This window comes from Carex rostrata, chromosome 2, assembly GCF_964058835.1.
Source record: "Carex rostrata chromosome 2, lpCarRost1.2, whole genome shotgun sequence".
NCBI classification, from domain to species: Eukaryota; Viridiplantae; Streptophyta; class Magnoliopsida; order Poales; family Cyperaceae; genus Carex; species Carex rostrata.
In genome coordinates, this window is record NC_135919.1 from 10,230,817 (window position 1) to 10,247,137 (window position 16,321).

The following is a 16,321-nucleotide window of genomic DNA, read 5'->3' on the forward strand; positions in this document are numbered from 1 at the left end:
GAATCTGTACCGGTACCAAATATATGTACTGGTACATTAAACAAAAGACAACCTAAAATCAGCTTCAAGTAGCAAAAATAAGGTTGCATCATTAGTTATGGCGGCTTCATACCCAAATCTGAACATTGTTTCTGCCCCTTTCTCCTCTTAATTAAATTCTCCCCTTGTACCTGAAAAATTTATCCCTCCACATTTTAGAATTAAATGTAATTTGAAAAAATAATAATTATTTTTTGACTGACACCAAAAGAAATGTAGAAAGCTAATTTTTGCACCTATTATTCCAAGGACTTTAAATTTTTTCCTGAAAAATTATCCTATTTCTTTCTTTTGAAAAAAACCAGAAAACTGCCGTCTATTAATTCTACAATTTTAGAATAAACCCTAGTTAATGGACTTCAAATATTTCAGGTTGTGGACATAGTTAGTGGACTTCAAATATATACTGCTTTTATTAAAGTTAGAAGCTTCTTTTGATATTTAAAGAAGAAAAAAAATGCAGCTAGTTGTCCAATTAAGGACCCAAAGGTATTGTATATTTGGAGTAGAAATATGATGTTTTTAAGTTCATTCATCAAGTCTTTTGGTGAACTTAACTTCAAAACTTATCAAAATGAATTCAAACAACAAATTTAAATGTTGAAACTGATCACAAATGATGCGTTTACATACAAAATTTATAATTTTTGTAATTAATTATATACAATGTCAAATTGTAAAAAAAATGATGAGAAATGAATGCATCAAAAATTAACTTATCATTTTTTTAACTGCCTGATTTTCTACTAAATTAATTCAAAAATTTATAAATTTTATATATGAATGTACTGTTCATGCTGTAAATTGGTTTCAACAATTTGAATTCGTTGTTTGAAGCAAAGCAAATTCGATAGGTTTTAAAGTTAACCTCATCAAAGAACTTAGTGAACGAACATCCTAGTTTTACTTGTATTTTAATAGTAATAACAGCGAATTAATATTTTTTTTTCCAGATATTAGTAATAACTTCCGTTGTATTCAGAAAAAATAGAGGAACAAATATTTTGAAAGCATCAAGCAAAAATAGAATACGGTGAAAGATAAATAAAATAATTAAGAAAATCATATTTCTACTTAAATGAAGAACCTTTTTCTTTTGAAAGAAGAACCAACTTCATTTTTTTTATTTAAAAATTCAATAATTTCCCTTCTATTTCTATTTATAAGAATCATATTTTTCTTCCAAAATCTTCTATCAAACTTCAAACACCATTATAATTTTTTTAAATAAAAAATTAATTAAAAAGCCATTCATCTGCTACATTGGTGCAATTAAATTAAATTGTTTTCTATGTCCACATCAATGCACCTTTCTTTTTTGAATAATTATTTCTGTACCCGTGCTACAGTACCCGCATAGTACTCGCGCTACAGTACCCGCATTTAGAGGAATAATGTATTATGGTCCCCACTAATTATATTGTGTCCACTAATTATTATTCTTAAAAGATATTATATAGTCTCAACTAATTATTATTCTAAAATTCCAGTAGCACCCTTTCAAAGCCTCGGCACTAATTCCGCGTCAATATTTCTCTAACAAAAATAGTTGACATCATAAAAATAAATACTTCAGTGCATAGATATAAATACTTTCAATACTTAGATATTAATACTTTCAATACTTAGATATTAATACTTTCAGTGTCATATGTAAAAAGAGGAGGGATCTAATTATAACATTATGGCAATTTAGGTCCCCACAAGCAGTTATGTAAAAATTACAACATTGTTTACTATATAGATATAAATACTTGTGTTCTTTGAACTATATACTTCAAGATTTGACTATTAATATTAAAAAAAAAGTTATAGATCTGGAATGATTGCAGTCTCCACAAGCAATTATGGTAGTTTAGGTGCGGGTACGATTATTTAAAAATAATTAATTTATCATTTATATTGTTTACTATATAGATATAAATACTTGTGTTCTTTGAACTATATACTTCAAGATTTGACTATTAATATTTTAAAATAAAGTTACAGATCTGGAACAGTTGCTGTCCCCACAAGTAATTATGGCAGTTTAGGTGCGGGTACGACATCATAAATTTCAAAAAAAAATGCGGGTACGATTATTTAAAAATAATTAATTTATCATTTACATTGTTTACTATATAGATATAAATACTTGTGTTCTTTGGACTACATACTTCAAAATTTGACTATTAATATTAAAAAAAAATTACAGATCTAAAATGCAGTTATGACAGTTTGGTCCCCACAAATAGTTATGGCAGTTTAGGTGCGGGTACTCATATCAGCTTCCTTCTTTTTTATTGGAGAGAAAGCACTAAAAAAGATTTTGAGCCAATCAATTAGATAATGTGTCATCAAACAACAATTGCTTTTAAAGCAAATTTGCTAATTTAGAAACTGTGGTACATCTTGTTACGTTACGAAACTTTAACAATTAAATTCTGAATATCTTAAAAGCAAGAGTCGAAATTGTGCTAATAAAATAGACATTTAAACCTTAATTAAGGTTCCTCTAAATGAGTAAATTAAGTATGAATCGAAACCGCGTCGGAATTTCGAAGTTCTGAACCTTTATAGGTCCAGTGCGTCCGCACTGGTGGTGAGTGCGGGTGACTGACCCGCACTGGATTCTGTTTTCCTTGAGTTGTTTTCTGAATTTCTTCTCAGTGCGTCCGCACTGAAGTTGAGTGCGTCCGCACTGAGAAATTCTGTATTGACTGAATTTTCCAGAATGGTACTAACTACTGAGTGCGTCCGCACTGGAGTATTCTTCTGTGTTGATTGAGTTTCTTTCCAAAATCCGTCTAAGTACTGAGTGCGGGTGACCGACCCGCACTGAAATTGAGTGCGTCTGCATTATGCTCAGACATTTCCCTTGTTCAGTGCCGTTTTCATGAAAAATTGACTAAGTACTGAGTGCGTCCGCACTGGATTGAGTGCGTCCGCACTGGAGTATTATTTTCTGTGTTTTCAAGCTGTCGAAATTCTGCTAAGTATTGAGTGCGGGTGATCGACCCGCACTGAAAATGAGTGCGTCCGCACTCGTGTATATTTCTGTGTATTTTCAACTGCTGAAAATATGTTCCAAGTGCTGAGTGCGGGTGACCGACCCGCACTGAATTGAGTGTGTCCGCACTCAGGGTATTTTTAACCCTAAAACTCAAATCGAACCTTCTCTCTCTCCCCACAGCCCACTTTCCCCATTTTTATGTGATTTTCGCCCAAGAGAGAAGAAAACGAGCGTGAGAGCTTCCTTTCCCGCTCAAGCCCCGATTGTTGCGAGAAATCGAAGTTGGAACCGAGCAAGCGGCCGTGGATCTCTCCTAACTCTCCGATTCGGTATTCCTTTCTCTCATTCTCTCTTTCGAAACCTCGAATTTTCTCGATTGCTCGGGTTTTTGTTTTAAACCCGAGATTTGTGTTCAAATTTCTCGTGGACTAGTTCCTCTACACTCCTTGCTTGTTTATTTGTCAATCTTTTTCCCGATTTCCTTCCGATTTGTGGATTATGATTTCTAGGGTTTCGTGCCAAAATTGAAATTGGGCATAATCGTGAATTGATTTGTTTAATCCAACCGATTAGACTTGTAATTGGTCGGGTTGCCTCTTGATCTTGAATTTCTAGAACGTTTAACGGTTAATTTGAGATTTTGACCAAATTAGGGTTTAACCAAACGGTAAACTGAATTGTTACGAGAACCGAATTAGTGAACTAGTAAATGAATTGTTACCAAATTGAGATCGTGTATGGTCTAGAAGACCCAAATAGAAATTGTGAGAAGTTAGAGATTTTAAAGCAAGAAAGAGGAATAGGAAAGTATAAACCCTAATATAATTCAAGTGAATACATCGATCGTGAACCACGGTTAAACCTAGTATACGTGTAATATAGGTGTAGGCTCGGTCGAGCAAGACTTCGCAAGGCAATTCGAGACGTCCGATCCTTAATTAAGCGGTACGCTCATCGTAATCAGGTACGGGATTCTTGGACTTGTTTGATACTTTATTTTCAGGAATTAAACTGTGTATTCGTTTGTCATGTTGAATATCATTGATTGCATCATTGAATTGTGTAAATCATTTGCATAGCCCAAGCAAACTAAACTCGAATTGATGTGACTTGAGTGATTTGCATGCTGGTATGGTTGTAGGTTGTGTCGATCTATTATGATCTGATTTTGATTGAAAGTCACCACGAACTATGTATGTGAATGAATTTACGAAGTTAAGCACTTGGATCCAATGAATTTGCAAAGTCGGGCTATATGCTGGCTTTGATTCCCAGGATCCTAATGGCCTTAGGTGAACGGCCCTCAATGTTTTCCAGTACCGGTTGGGACGAGGGAGGGTGATTATGTTATGATGTGTGAATTGAAATCGTGGGTGACTAGTGTGTAACGTCTGTGGCTCGGTGGCATTCTCCTACGTGTTAATGCATTTGGACGGTCAATTGAATATTGCGAATATTGGAAACGATTCTAAAGAGGATTTTCTTTATGTGACGTGAACCAGACCTTAATAATTGTTAAGCCAAGCAATTGCAGATGGGTGTCAGATAAAGGGTCCAGCTCGGTGGGCCATCTGTAGGTGTCAGTAACCCTACAGATGTGGGTTTGATAAAGGGTCCAGCTTGAAAGAACATCTGTAGTTGCTACAAGCCCTAATGAGTCGAGTTAAGCCAAATATGTGTTGTGTTTGAAATTCATCTTGGAAATTCCGTAAACTGTGATTCAGTTTGATTAATTGTTGTCGAGCATTGACATTCTGTTATTTATGAATATATATCTATTTGAACTGTTATGGTTTGGGTTTCATTTTTGAATATAGAGTCTGATTGCAAGTCCAATAGTCTAAACTGTGACAAATTCGCACTGAGAATTTTATTCTCACCCCCACCCTTCGGGTTACTTTACAGGTACTGGTGCGACTGATTCTGGAGAGACACAAGAGTAGTAGGCCTTAGTAGCTTACCACTTCATGACCCTAGATATGTTTTGTTGTGTAGATTTAGGGTATGCCTCATGGTTGGTATCCGGATGTGATACTTTTGTTGTACTATTTTATGTCCAGACTATGTACTCTGATTTTATATTAGAAACTTGTTTATATTGCTTGTTGTTTGGATTAAATTGTTAATTGCCTTGTAAGCATACACGGCGTTGTATGCTTACGGCGGGGGACTGTTACGACCCGTGGCCGCGGGGTGTGACACATCCCAGCAATTATAATAGCAATTGACATATCAGATTGGCAATCCTAAAACAATTACCATTGTAGATGCTCTAATAGTTTTAGAGATGTAGATGCTCTAGAAATTTATTTTATAAAACTTAAAATTTTATAATAAATATTGATTTTAATATTAACATTATAAATTGTTTGAATTTTGGAGTTATAATTTTTTTGGGTCTGTTGATGCACAATTAATTTCAATTCATTCTTTTAATTGTCATGAACAAAAACGTTGATGTCATAGATTTGAACGTTCATTTTCTTTAATTTATAAAAACGTTAATAGGATTTTAATTGCACGTACATAATCATTAACTAGTATCATACCCGTGCGTTGCAACGGAAACATATTATAAGAAACAAATATATCAATGAAAATAATAATTATCTAAAAATTAAAACACATGTTAATAGAAAATTTATATGATTATGTATTTTTAATTAACTTTAATTGTGATATCTGATAACAATTTGATGATGTGATGGTTTTTTATTTTTAAGTACCAATGATATCAAATAATAGCTCTATTCGAATCTAATATCAAATATCATACAACAATTCAATATCAACATATAATATGATATAAAAAACATAAATAAAAAGTGTTATCGTGTATATGTATAGGACACACACACACACACACACACATATTATAAGAAAAATATATATTCACACACACGTTCCAATTTATATTCTTCTTTGTTTCTAATTTAGAACACACACACACATTGATATATTCTATATTGGAAATATATTCTAAATTGCCCACACCAATATGTATAGAAACAAAGAAAGAGAAATAAGGAAATAAAAAAAATGATTTCCATTGTGATTCGTATAGGAACGAAAAAGTAAGGAAACAATAAATAAGAAAATGGAAAGTGGAGTCTTCTCAATTGAAGAGGAGAAATATGGAAAAAAAAAATAAGGTAACGGATAAATATATCGCTAAATTTTAGAATTTATTCAATTTTAATTGTAACACATCGTGTGGCAGTATATGTGGTAGGTATGTTTTTAACTAAATTTAGACTTCTATACACAAAACAGATGCATTTAATTAAAAGAAGACAAAATATGTAATTGGAGAGCTGAGATCAAATCCGAAGTTTCATCTCTCAATCGTAGCTGTTGGCGGATCGGACACCCAACGTGCTTAATAATAGAATAGAGATGCCTATGTAACACATGACATTTGTAAAACAATCCATCCTGCAATTTACATTATTCTCTTAATCTTTCCCTTGACTCTATAATGTTAATTCATAAAAGAACAATCAATTTTAATTTTCCCACAAGCAATAATATTATTTTCTTAATAATAAAATTATTATTTTACTACATTGTTGAAAGAAGTTATATCAATCTCTACAACAGTTGCGTTCGCATGCAGAGGAATCTTAGCTTAACTCGGGTTGTCTCACTTGATTATTCATTTGCGTAGGACATGAAGAGTCTGCATTTTACCGGGTAATAAAATTTTATTATTACTAGTACTACTACTATTATTATTATTATGTTCTTTGATTAAATTTTAAATATAATTGTTAATTTTTTATAGATCAAAATTCATATTTAAAACTAATTTTTCTTTATCACACTATACAACAATTTAATTAAATAAATATAATTATTAAAAAATTGATATTAATTAATTATTTTTTAAAACTATTTTATTTGCCTTAGATTATTGAAAAAAACAATTAACAAACTATTTTAAATATGAATTTTGATTAACAAAATAAAAAATATATTCAAAATTTAATCAAGAACATAAGAATAATAAAAACATTATTACTCGGAGCTGCAAAATGCGGATCTAAGGTAACTTTCAATCCTACTCGTAGGAATAATAATGTGAGACTCTCAAATTATGACGCGATTCTTCTGCGCGAGCGCGATCATAGTAGAGGTGGATGTAGTTTCTTTCAAGAGTAGTAGCAAAAATATATTTTTGATAATCAAGAAAATAATGTTGTTTGTGGAAAAATTGAAATTGACTGTCAAGAGTAAAAGCAAAAAAAATTGTTATTTGAACTGTAGGATGAATTGTTGTTCAAATATTATGTGTTATTTACTAATTTATATGCAAATAACATAGACTTAAATAAATATTTGTATTCGTGACAATTGAAAATCCTATTCATTCTAGAGGAGGGTTCAAATACCTCTATTTTTTGTGCCTCCACTATGCCTCCATTATAAAACTTTAATAATTCAAAATTTAAAACTTAAAAGCCAAAATAAAACCGTTAGATATGATCTACATCATTTTATCTATGTTATTTTGGTGTAAAAAATTATGATATTTTAATTTTATTTTGGTTGTCATCAAGAGTTTGTAAAAAACACACTAATGTGGATAATTTCTAGACGTTGATTTTTCAACTTAGTGATTCACATAAAAACAAAATTGAAATATGATAATTTTTTATGAGCAGATAGAGAAAATAATATATATCACGTTTAACGGTTTTATTTTGACTTTTAAGTTTTAAATTTTGAGTTATTAAAGTTTTAAAAAATAGAGACATAATGGAGGCACAAAAAATGGAAGCATTTGAACCCCCTCATTTATTACCGTTTCTATATATTGAAAAAAAAATAACGCTCAAGTATGTAGACCAAAGAAATTAATTGAGCATCAATGGACAAAGAAAATAAATATCTATTGATGGCAATTACAATGAAATGTGTGGACTAAAGAAAAAATTAAAATGAACGTACTATTCTATTCATAAAAGTTAATTAAAAGTTGAGCGGTTTTTACTTGTTTTCTATTATCCTTTTGCTTACAATTATTTTTAGCAGCAACCAAAAAATTTGCATATGGACTTTTTTTCTCAAAAAAAAAAAAATGTTGATCGAATCAATACATATTAAGTTTGATGATCTATAAAAAAAAATAAAAATATAAGAAGTAAAAGAAGTAGAAGATTGAACCGATTTTTTACACTCGACAAATAACTTTAACGTTCTAAATAAATTTAATTACTTTTGCATAGTAATTAAAGAAATAATATATATATATATAGATATACACACACATATATATAGTTAAAAGAGTGAGTCTATGGTACTATGCATATTACGATTTGGCACCGTGCTACGGCTCTATATTCGAGTTTTCAAATCCTAACGGTCGATCCGAACTGTTCATTTTGTTCTCCATATTAATATGTGTTTGGAGACCAAATTTTACATTTTTTGAAATTTTTTTTACTATTTTTTTAGATTTATTGAAAATCACTGTTTTTGGATGGTGTAAAATTTTCAGATCAAGTGATTTTCTAAATATCCAAAAAAATAGTAAAAAAATTTCAAAAAATGTAAAATTTGGTCTCCAAACACATATTAATATGGATAACAAAATGAACGGTTCGAATCGACCGTTAGAATTTGAAAACTTAAATATAAAGTCGTAGCACGGTAACAACCCGTGATATGCATAGTACCATAGACTCACTCTAGTTAAAACAATAAGAAGATCATTGCTACGATGGTATTTTTTATTTTTTTTTGCTTTCCCGACAGCCCGTAGGCCTGCTACGATAAATCAAGTTCTTGTGTAACCTAATATAAGAATCAACGGCTGGAATCAATTGCGATCAAAACCCTAATGCTCTGCTCCTATATAACCATCTCCTCAATCTGCCCGCCTCCTTTAGCCGAAACCCTATACCCCCGTTTCTCTCACAACCCTAAACCTACCAATGGCGCCCGCCACCTCCGCCGCTCGCCCCCTGGTCTCCGTTATACCCCTTGATGGCGATATGGCTGTGGACGGCGGTAAGAAAGCCAACTCTGTTCCATTGCCCGACGTGCTCCGAGCCCCGATCCGCCCCGACGTAGTCCGAATGGTCCACGGGTTTCTCTCCTGCAACAAACGTCAGCCTTACGCCGTCTCCAAGCGTGCCGGTCACCAGACCTCCGCTGAGTCCTGGGGAACTGGTCGCGCCGTGTCTCGTATCCCTCGTGTCCCTGGTGGTGGAACCCACCGTGCTGGCCAGGGTGCCTTCGGAAATATGTGCCGTGGTGGTCGTATGTTTGCCCCGACTAAGATCTGGCGCCGCTGGCACAGGCGCGTGAACACCCATCTCCGCCGATACGCCGTGGCCTCCGCTCTCGCAGCCTCTGCTGTGCCATCACTTGTCATTGCTAGAGGCCACAAGGTTGAGACAGTGCCTGAACTCCCCCTCGTGATCTCTGATTCGATTGAATCAGTTGAGAAGACCTCTGCTGCTATCAAGATCCTGAAGGATATTGGTGCCTATGCTGATGCTGAGAAGGCTAAGGATTCCGTCCAGATCCGTCCTGGCAAGGGTAAGGCGCGCAACCGCCGTTACATCAACCGCAAGGGTCCTCTGATCGTGTATGGTACTGAGGGATCCAAAATTGTGAAGGCCTTCCGCAACATTCCAGGTGTTGATGTGATCAATGTGGAGCGCCTCAACCTGCTCAAGCTTGCCCCAGGTGGCCATGTTGGCCGGTTCATTATCTGGACTAAGTCGGCCTTTGAGAAGCTTGACTCAGTGTATGGCACCTTTGACAAGCCGTCAGAGAAGAAGAAGGGCTTTGTTATTCCAAGGCCGAAGATGCTGAATGCCGATTTGGCAAGGATCATCAACTCTGATGAAGTGCAGGCTGTGGTGAAGCCCGTCAACAGGGAGGTGAAGAGGAGGGAGCTGAAGAAGAACCCGCTCAAGAGCATCAGTACTCTGTTGAAGCTGAACCCATACGCTGGGACCGCGAGGAGGATGGCTCTTCTGGCTGAGGCACAGAGGGTCAAGGCAAAGAATGAGAAGCTCCAGAAGAAGAGGAGCCCGCTTAGCGCAGTAATGATTTCTATCTCATTTTGTTGTTCATATTATCTTCTTAACTTAATCTGCTAGTGTTGTTTCATGCTGTGCTACTTGGTATTATAAACTCGCTGTTAGTTGTTACTGTATTTGTATAGTACTTTTAGTGTTAATATTGTTGGCTAGTGTTGTTTCATTTTTAATTGGTTGTTAGGAGTGTTTTTTAAACATGTATAACAACAGTCTGCTTTTGCTTGTCAAATTGGTCAAGGCCTCACTAAAGTTTGAAGCAATGAGCAAAAGTAAAATTTATTTCCCTTCATGGTTTGGAAGTTAGATGGCTAAATTGTTCTAATCAGTTATCTTCTTCTAATATCCAAATGTCTGTGTAGTATTTGGTGGTCTGTTGTCACATAATGTTGCTTGGATTGTATTACCTCAATTAAACAACTCTGGATTATTAGTCTGTGTAGCTGAAGTTTAATTAAAGACCTGTCTTAATCAGATTAAAGGAAGTGCAGTGGAGGTTTTTTATACAGACCTGATGTATTCTGGTTTAATTGGGTCTCTGTTTGTTAGGTCCTACCCTATCATTAGTGAGAACCATTCATCCTTTCCCTGTGCTGTAATTTTTGTTGCTATATATATATATTATGGTTGGCTTTTGTATGTTTAATTTTTTTGCCTGGAACTGCTATTTTGTGATAATTTGCTCTGTACTTGATATGTATGTTGTTAAATGCTTGCTCGATTTGTGACAGGAGGAGAAGGCAAAGAGCAAGGCAGCTGGAAAGGCATGGTACAAGACCATGGTTTCTGACAGTGACTACACCGAGTTTGAGAGCTTCTCAAAGTGGCTTGGAGTGACACAGTGAGGCCTAGTTCCCTGCATTTAGAAGTATTTGAGCTGTTAAGATCAGGTTATCGAATTTTTGGCTGTGTTTTTGTGTTTGCCTCATCAAGACCTTAATTTGATAAAGTTTATTTTGAGAACCTTTGTTCTTGAGTTCTTTTAGATAGTTTTTTTTTGGTGAATGAGACTCTTTGTTGTCATGTTGAATAGTCCTGTTAGCTTTATATTGTTGGCTGGTACTCCTTTTTATTATCAGTTTATTATGTGTTTGTTTAAACTAGTTTGTGCCTTTTGTTGGCTGGTACTCTTTTTATTATCAGTTTATTATCGTTAAATCATATTACATTCGAATGCAGCATAAGTTGATTAAAAAGTTAGTTAAAGGCCTTCTGATACTGGTATAAGGAGCAGTTTTTGGGAAGCTTTTCCTCTGAGATAACTAAACTTTTGAGTTGATGGAAATGTGCTGCTTTAAGATTTGTGTTGAATGGTTCAGATTTACTTAGCCTAACTAAAATAAATAGTTAGTTTTTTCTCTCCACAACTCAACTCAAAAAAACAGAAATTGAGAAGTTATGTTTTTACACTTATCAACTCAAAAGTTGAGTTTATCTCAGGGGATGCGGATTCTAGTTTTTGTAGTGCCTTCTGATGCAGACTGGTGTACATCAGGAACAGTTTTTTTGTTGTTTTGTACTGACTAAATTTTAGAGGTGTATTTTACTGAGGTTTGAAATTAATTTAATCATAATTTTTTTTGCTGCTGTTTGTCTTCTTTCTTTTGTACATAATTCAATGCAGCACAGTATATAATTTCGGTAATATTTTGGTTGGAACTTGAAACTATAAAGCTTCCTAACTTTTGAGGCCTATTTAGTGGAATTGAAATTAGTTGTTTTTATGATATAGACATACTCGTACAAGGAACTGTACTGGTGAAGGAACAGTTTTTGTAGGGCTGTCTGATGCAGTACTGGTATATGTAAGGAACAGGCTTTTTTGTTTATTTGTCCTTACTAAAAGGGGGAATTTCATGTATCCCCCTCAAAAACTTCAATATTACGTATTTCTCCTTCTAAAGTTTGTAATAACATATTTACCCTTCAAAATGATAGAAACTCACATATTTACCCAAAATCAATAAAATAATACAATTTAACATTTATAATATATCAAACAATATTAATTAATACATCATGATTCAAGGAAGTTGTACATAATTGAATCATAAATTTTCTACTGAGGATTGAAATAAACTGAATCATAAATTTTCTACTGGTATATATAAGGAACAGTCTTTCTTTCTCTTGTACATAATTCAAGGAAATGCAGGACAGTATATTTTTGGTAACATTGTTGCTTAGAAGTTGGAACTACTACCCAGTAATTTAAGGCTTCCTAACTTTTGAGGTGTATTTAGTGGTATTAGAATTAATTGTTTTTTGTGATGTATAGCATTTTGCATAGGGGAGTGTTACACTGAGGGCACATTTTCTAATATTGAGAGCTAAGAGAAAATTTTTCACTAAATACCAATTTTGTCCTTCCATCTTTTTCTAACTCGATCAATAAAAGAAATAATGAAGGCAATAAAGAAAAGTTACCTTTTCTTTCTCTGAATGATAAAGGAAAGAAATAAAATTGAAACTTCTAAAATAAATCAGTTTAGTTGCCACTTGCCAGTCTGATTGCTTGAGTGTATGTTTTAAAACTGCAAATGTACCAGCAATCTGCTGGTACAAAACTCTACCAGAGGTACCGCTACCTTTTAACTTTATGAAAACAAGTGTCAAATTAAACGCTAAATAAGAGCGTCCATCATAAGTACGAAACTGAATGTCGAATTTTAATTCGAAAGAAAGATGATCCAAGAAAACAAATTTGATGCAACAACTCAAGCCTACTTTTGCAAGTAATAAAGCACTATGACTCCAAGCAGACAGTAAATTTGTTGAATCATTCTATAGAAGTTTATGGAATTCCTTACAGTAATATTTGTTCAATTCACTAAGTATCATGTATATTTTTATAATTACAAAGTGCAATGTATAATTAGAACCAAATAAAAAAAAAAATTAAATTTTTTCTCTTGAAGGTGCATGAATTGGCGGAGAAAATTATTGACTCCATATTTTTGTTTATCTTTCTCTCATAATTGAAATTTGTTTTGCTCGTACCAACTGAAAGAGGTTCATGCAAAGTAGAAATTGCAAGTCTTCATGTTTGAAGAAAACCATAGATTTGATTCTCTAGCTGCCTGAAAGCATTTGAAAAATTCATGTGAATATTGGTCTATTAATAGAATGCACATGTGCAACACATAACTAACTACGGTTCTTGTTGGCATTGGTACTTTTATGTTTATGCTACTGGGCGTTCTAAATTATTTTGGCAAAATTTCATGTATATCCTTGCAAAAATTCTCAAAATTGAACTTCACAATGGCCTTTTTTACTGCTCCAAAATGTTTCATTTGAAGTGAAGCATGCTTTGAGGTGGTGTGGAATTAGTTATTAGTAAAATAAATGACAATGTACTGGACACATCTGAGGGTTAAATTGCATAAAGTACCCTTATTGATGCCTTCTTCTTCTGGGAAGTGTTTCTTCCATGTGTTTCCCTAGTTTTTTCTTTCATGATATGACATATTTGGAAATTACCACCTGCTTAGTGCTTTCAGTAATAGATACATTAACATTGTTTTTTATTTTTTATTTTTTATTTTTTTTAAATCATGAGTTGGAGGTCAAGTCATCCAACACATTTTCAAACTCCTATATATATTATAAAAGATTTCTCCACTTGTGGGTTTCGAACTAAAATATTTTTATTTCTTGTAGTATTGTAAACACCAGTTGCAGACGTATTGCAAATATTTAACCTTACTTTTTTATATTCTTTTACCTGAGATGCATTGAGCATGAAATGAAATTATCCTAATTTATGCTTGAATAGGCAGTAATTAATGAGCCAAGACAAGCAATTCTACCTTTTTTTTGGATTATTTTCTCTCCTGCTAGTCTTTTATAGTATAAATGGGGACCATAATTAAAAAGAGTGAGGACTGGAGTGGATATGAAACTTGTTATCTCAGCATGGATGCAAATTCAGTGCTATTTAAATTTGTGCAGCCGGAGATGCGGAAGGTGGATCGCGGAGTGCGTGGGCAGCGCGATATATCTGGTGAGGAATTGGGGATTAGAGTTAGCGAAGTGGTGAAGTGAGAAAGGGAACGGCGGATCGGAAAGTGGGAAAGTAAAAAATGAATATACCATACTGGTACAAATCGAAATGTATAGTGAGGTTTGATTTTTTGACATTTTAACATTTATTGATTTGCTTATTCCATGGTAAGTATACTAATTTGAGGGGTAGCATTGTGAGGCAAATAATTGGTACCTTTTTTTACTGGATCGCCACATTATGCAGGGAGGGACATAGCAAAATATGCTTAACAAGATGCGATATAATTTGGCTTTTCCAAGTTTATATTTATATGTTATCTATATCGAGTGTGCTTCTTACATTGTAGATCCTAGAAGATGACCTTGCTTCCATTAAACAAACAGAAAGGCGGTGGCAATTTTATGAAGATGTAGGATTTGTTTGTAAATAATATTTTAAATGGGTTTGAGTTTGAAATGTAATTTGTTGGTTGCGACTTGTCAGAAATTGCATGGGAAAACCTGTAGAGCACGGTGATGCTGTTTACTTTGTAAAATTTTCGTGTTGTAGAAATGTAGTAGGACTTTAGAGGACTATAGAGTTGTAATTTCAGCTTTTATCATTATTGCATGTAAATAATGGAGTTGTGAACATTTTTTTTCTTTATTAATGAAAATTGTTTGTGAGCTAAGCTCACTGGCCTTCATCAAAAACTTGTCAGAAATTGCTATTTAATTTACATTGGGTCTGTACTTTGTTATCTGTTCTTATATGAAGTAGGCTTTCAATGCATTGAAATGTTTATGTACTTTTTTTAAAGAGATAGGACTGTGTTTGTAAGGCTTGTGTCAAGCAATGCGAGTGTGCATGTTCTCCCAGGTTAAACTCATAAGTTTAATGACATGATGTAGCGGTCACTGCTACAATAAGAGTAGAAAGGGATCCAATGAGAAGAAACTGACAAGAGAAAAATGTAACTTACAAGCAAGTCCCTCCAAAGTCAAAAATCAAAAGTTGTGAGATGCAAGCTTAAAACTTCCAAAATAAAAAATATCTCTCCTGTTAATGCTCAAAGTTCTACTGTTATCAAATTAAGAATAAAAAATAGCTCTCCTGGTACCATTCAATCATGCATACATATTTTTTTGTTTAGTCTTTTATTTTTATTTTTTAAATATTGTCAGGTACTGACAGTTTACCAATACAGGGGAAAAATAAATAATTACAACATCAGTTGTAAATCAAGAGAAATAAAGATGTGTGGATTCCTTCTAACAATGTTTGCTCCACAAGCAATCCTCTTGTATAATGCACTCAACCATGAACTGAATTGGTATCTCCCTCCCTTCAAAAATTTTCTTGTTGCACCTCTTCCATAAACTCCAACAAGCTAATGGGAAAAAAACAGTCCACATCTTCTCAGATAACCCTCCTCTCCTTGCTGCAGTTGTTGATACTAACCATGTATGTTGAACTGTTTGTTGCGGCTGCATAATCCGAGTCCCCACCTGAAATTATAATACACTCCAAAACTGCTTCACCTTTGCGCAATAAATAAATATATGATAACCTGTCTCAACTGTACCAGTATCACACACAGCGCAGATTATGTCACCCCAAATCCCCTCTTATTCATTATTTCACGAGTCAGTAGTCTATCTTTGAGCATCAGAAATAGAAAGATTCGTACCGATGGCGGTACCTTAAACTGCCAGGTGTATGGGAAAATTGAGTTAGTATTCTATTTAGTAGTCTATTTTTTAGTGTAATTTAAAGGAAATCAGAAAGTATGGGCTTTTTCAAATGCACTGTCTTTTTCATTCCATTGCCAGTATCATAGGATTTTCTCTTTGGAGACCTGGGTGTACCAAAAAAATATGAAAAATACGTGCCAGAGATAAAAGTGTTTATATCCAGCAAGATGAAAAATAAGGAATTGCATTTAGAGGCACCAACTTCATCACTTTGCAAATGTTCCAAAACCCCTCTTGTTTCTGACGCTTTGATAGTCCTATTTTAGAACAAACGAATCTTCAGCTAGAACAAACAAATCTTCTCATCAGAGCGGTCAAGCCTACTCGAATCTTATAACAGATCCAATGGTATCAGATTTGTGTTCACCAAAGGGCCTGGTGAACCTGCGAACACCCCAGTTTTACTCATATTAACAATACCAAAATATGGCAAATTTTAAGTTGCGGGCTATTTTTAGCTGGTCTTTTTGTTGGTTAAAAGAATAAATTTTGGCTT

The 16,321-nt window shown here is 33.8% G+C and overlaps 1 protein-coding gene across 1 annotated transcript; it reads left to right on the forward strand.

Annotated features, from left to right (window-relative positions):
* Positions 1-8,908: 8,908 nt before the first annotated feature.
* On the forward strand, positions 8,909-11,183 carry LOC144573959 (large ribosomal subunit protein uL4-like). Its single transcript, XM_078323753.1, has 2 exons — positions 8,909-10,089; positions 10,815-11,183. Exons 1-2 carry the CDS (start codon positions 8,968-8,970, stop codon positions 10,926-10,928), a joined length of 1,236 nt encoding a protein of 411 aa, XP_078179879.1. The 5' UTR covers positions 8,909-8,967; the 3' UTR covers positions 10,929-11,183.
* The last annotated feature ends 5,138 nt before the right edge of the window (positions 11,184-16,321 follow it).

Coding starts and splice junctions, on each gene's coding strand:
- LOC144573959 (XM_078323753.1), top strand. CDS start 8,968: ATGGCGCCCGCCACCTCCGCCGCTCGCCCCCTGGTCTCCGTTATACCC. Junction 10,090..10,814: donor AGAGGAGCCCGCTTAGCGCA/GTAATGATTTCT, acceptor GATTTGTGACAG/GAGGAGAAGGCAAAGAGCAA.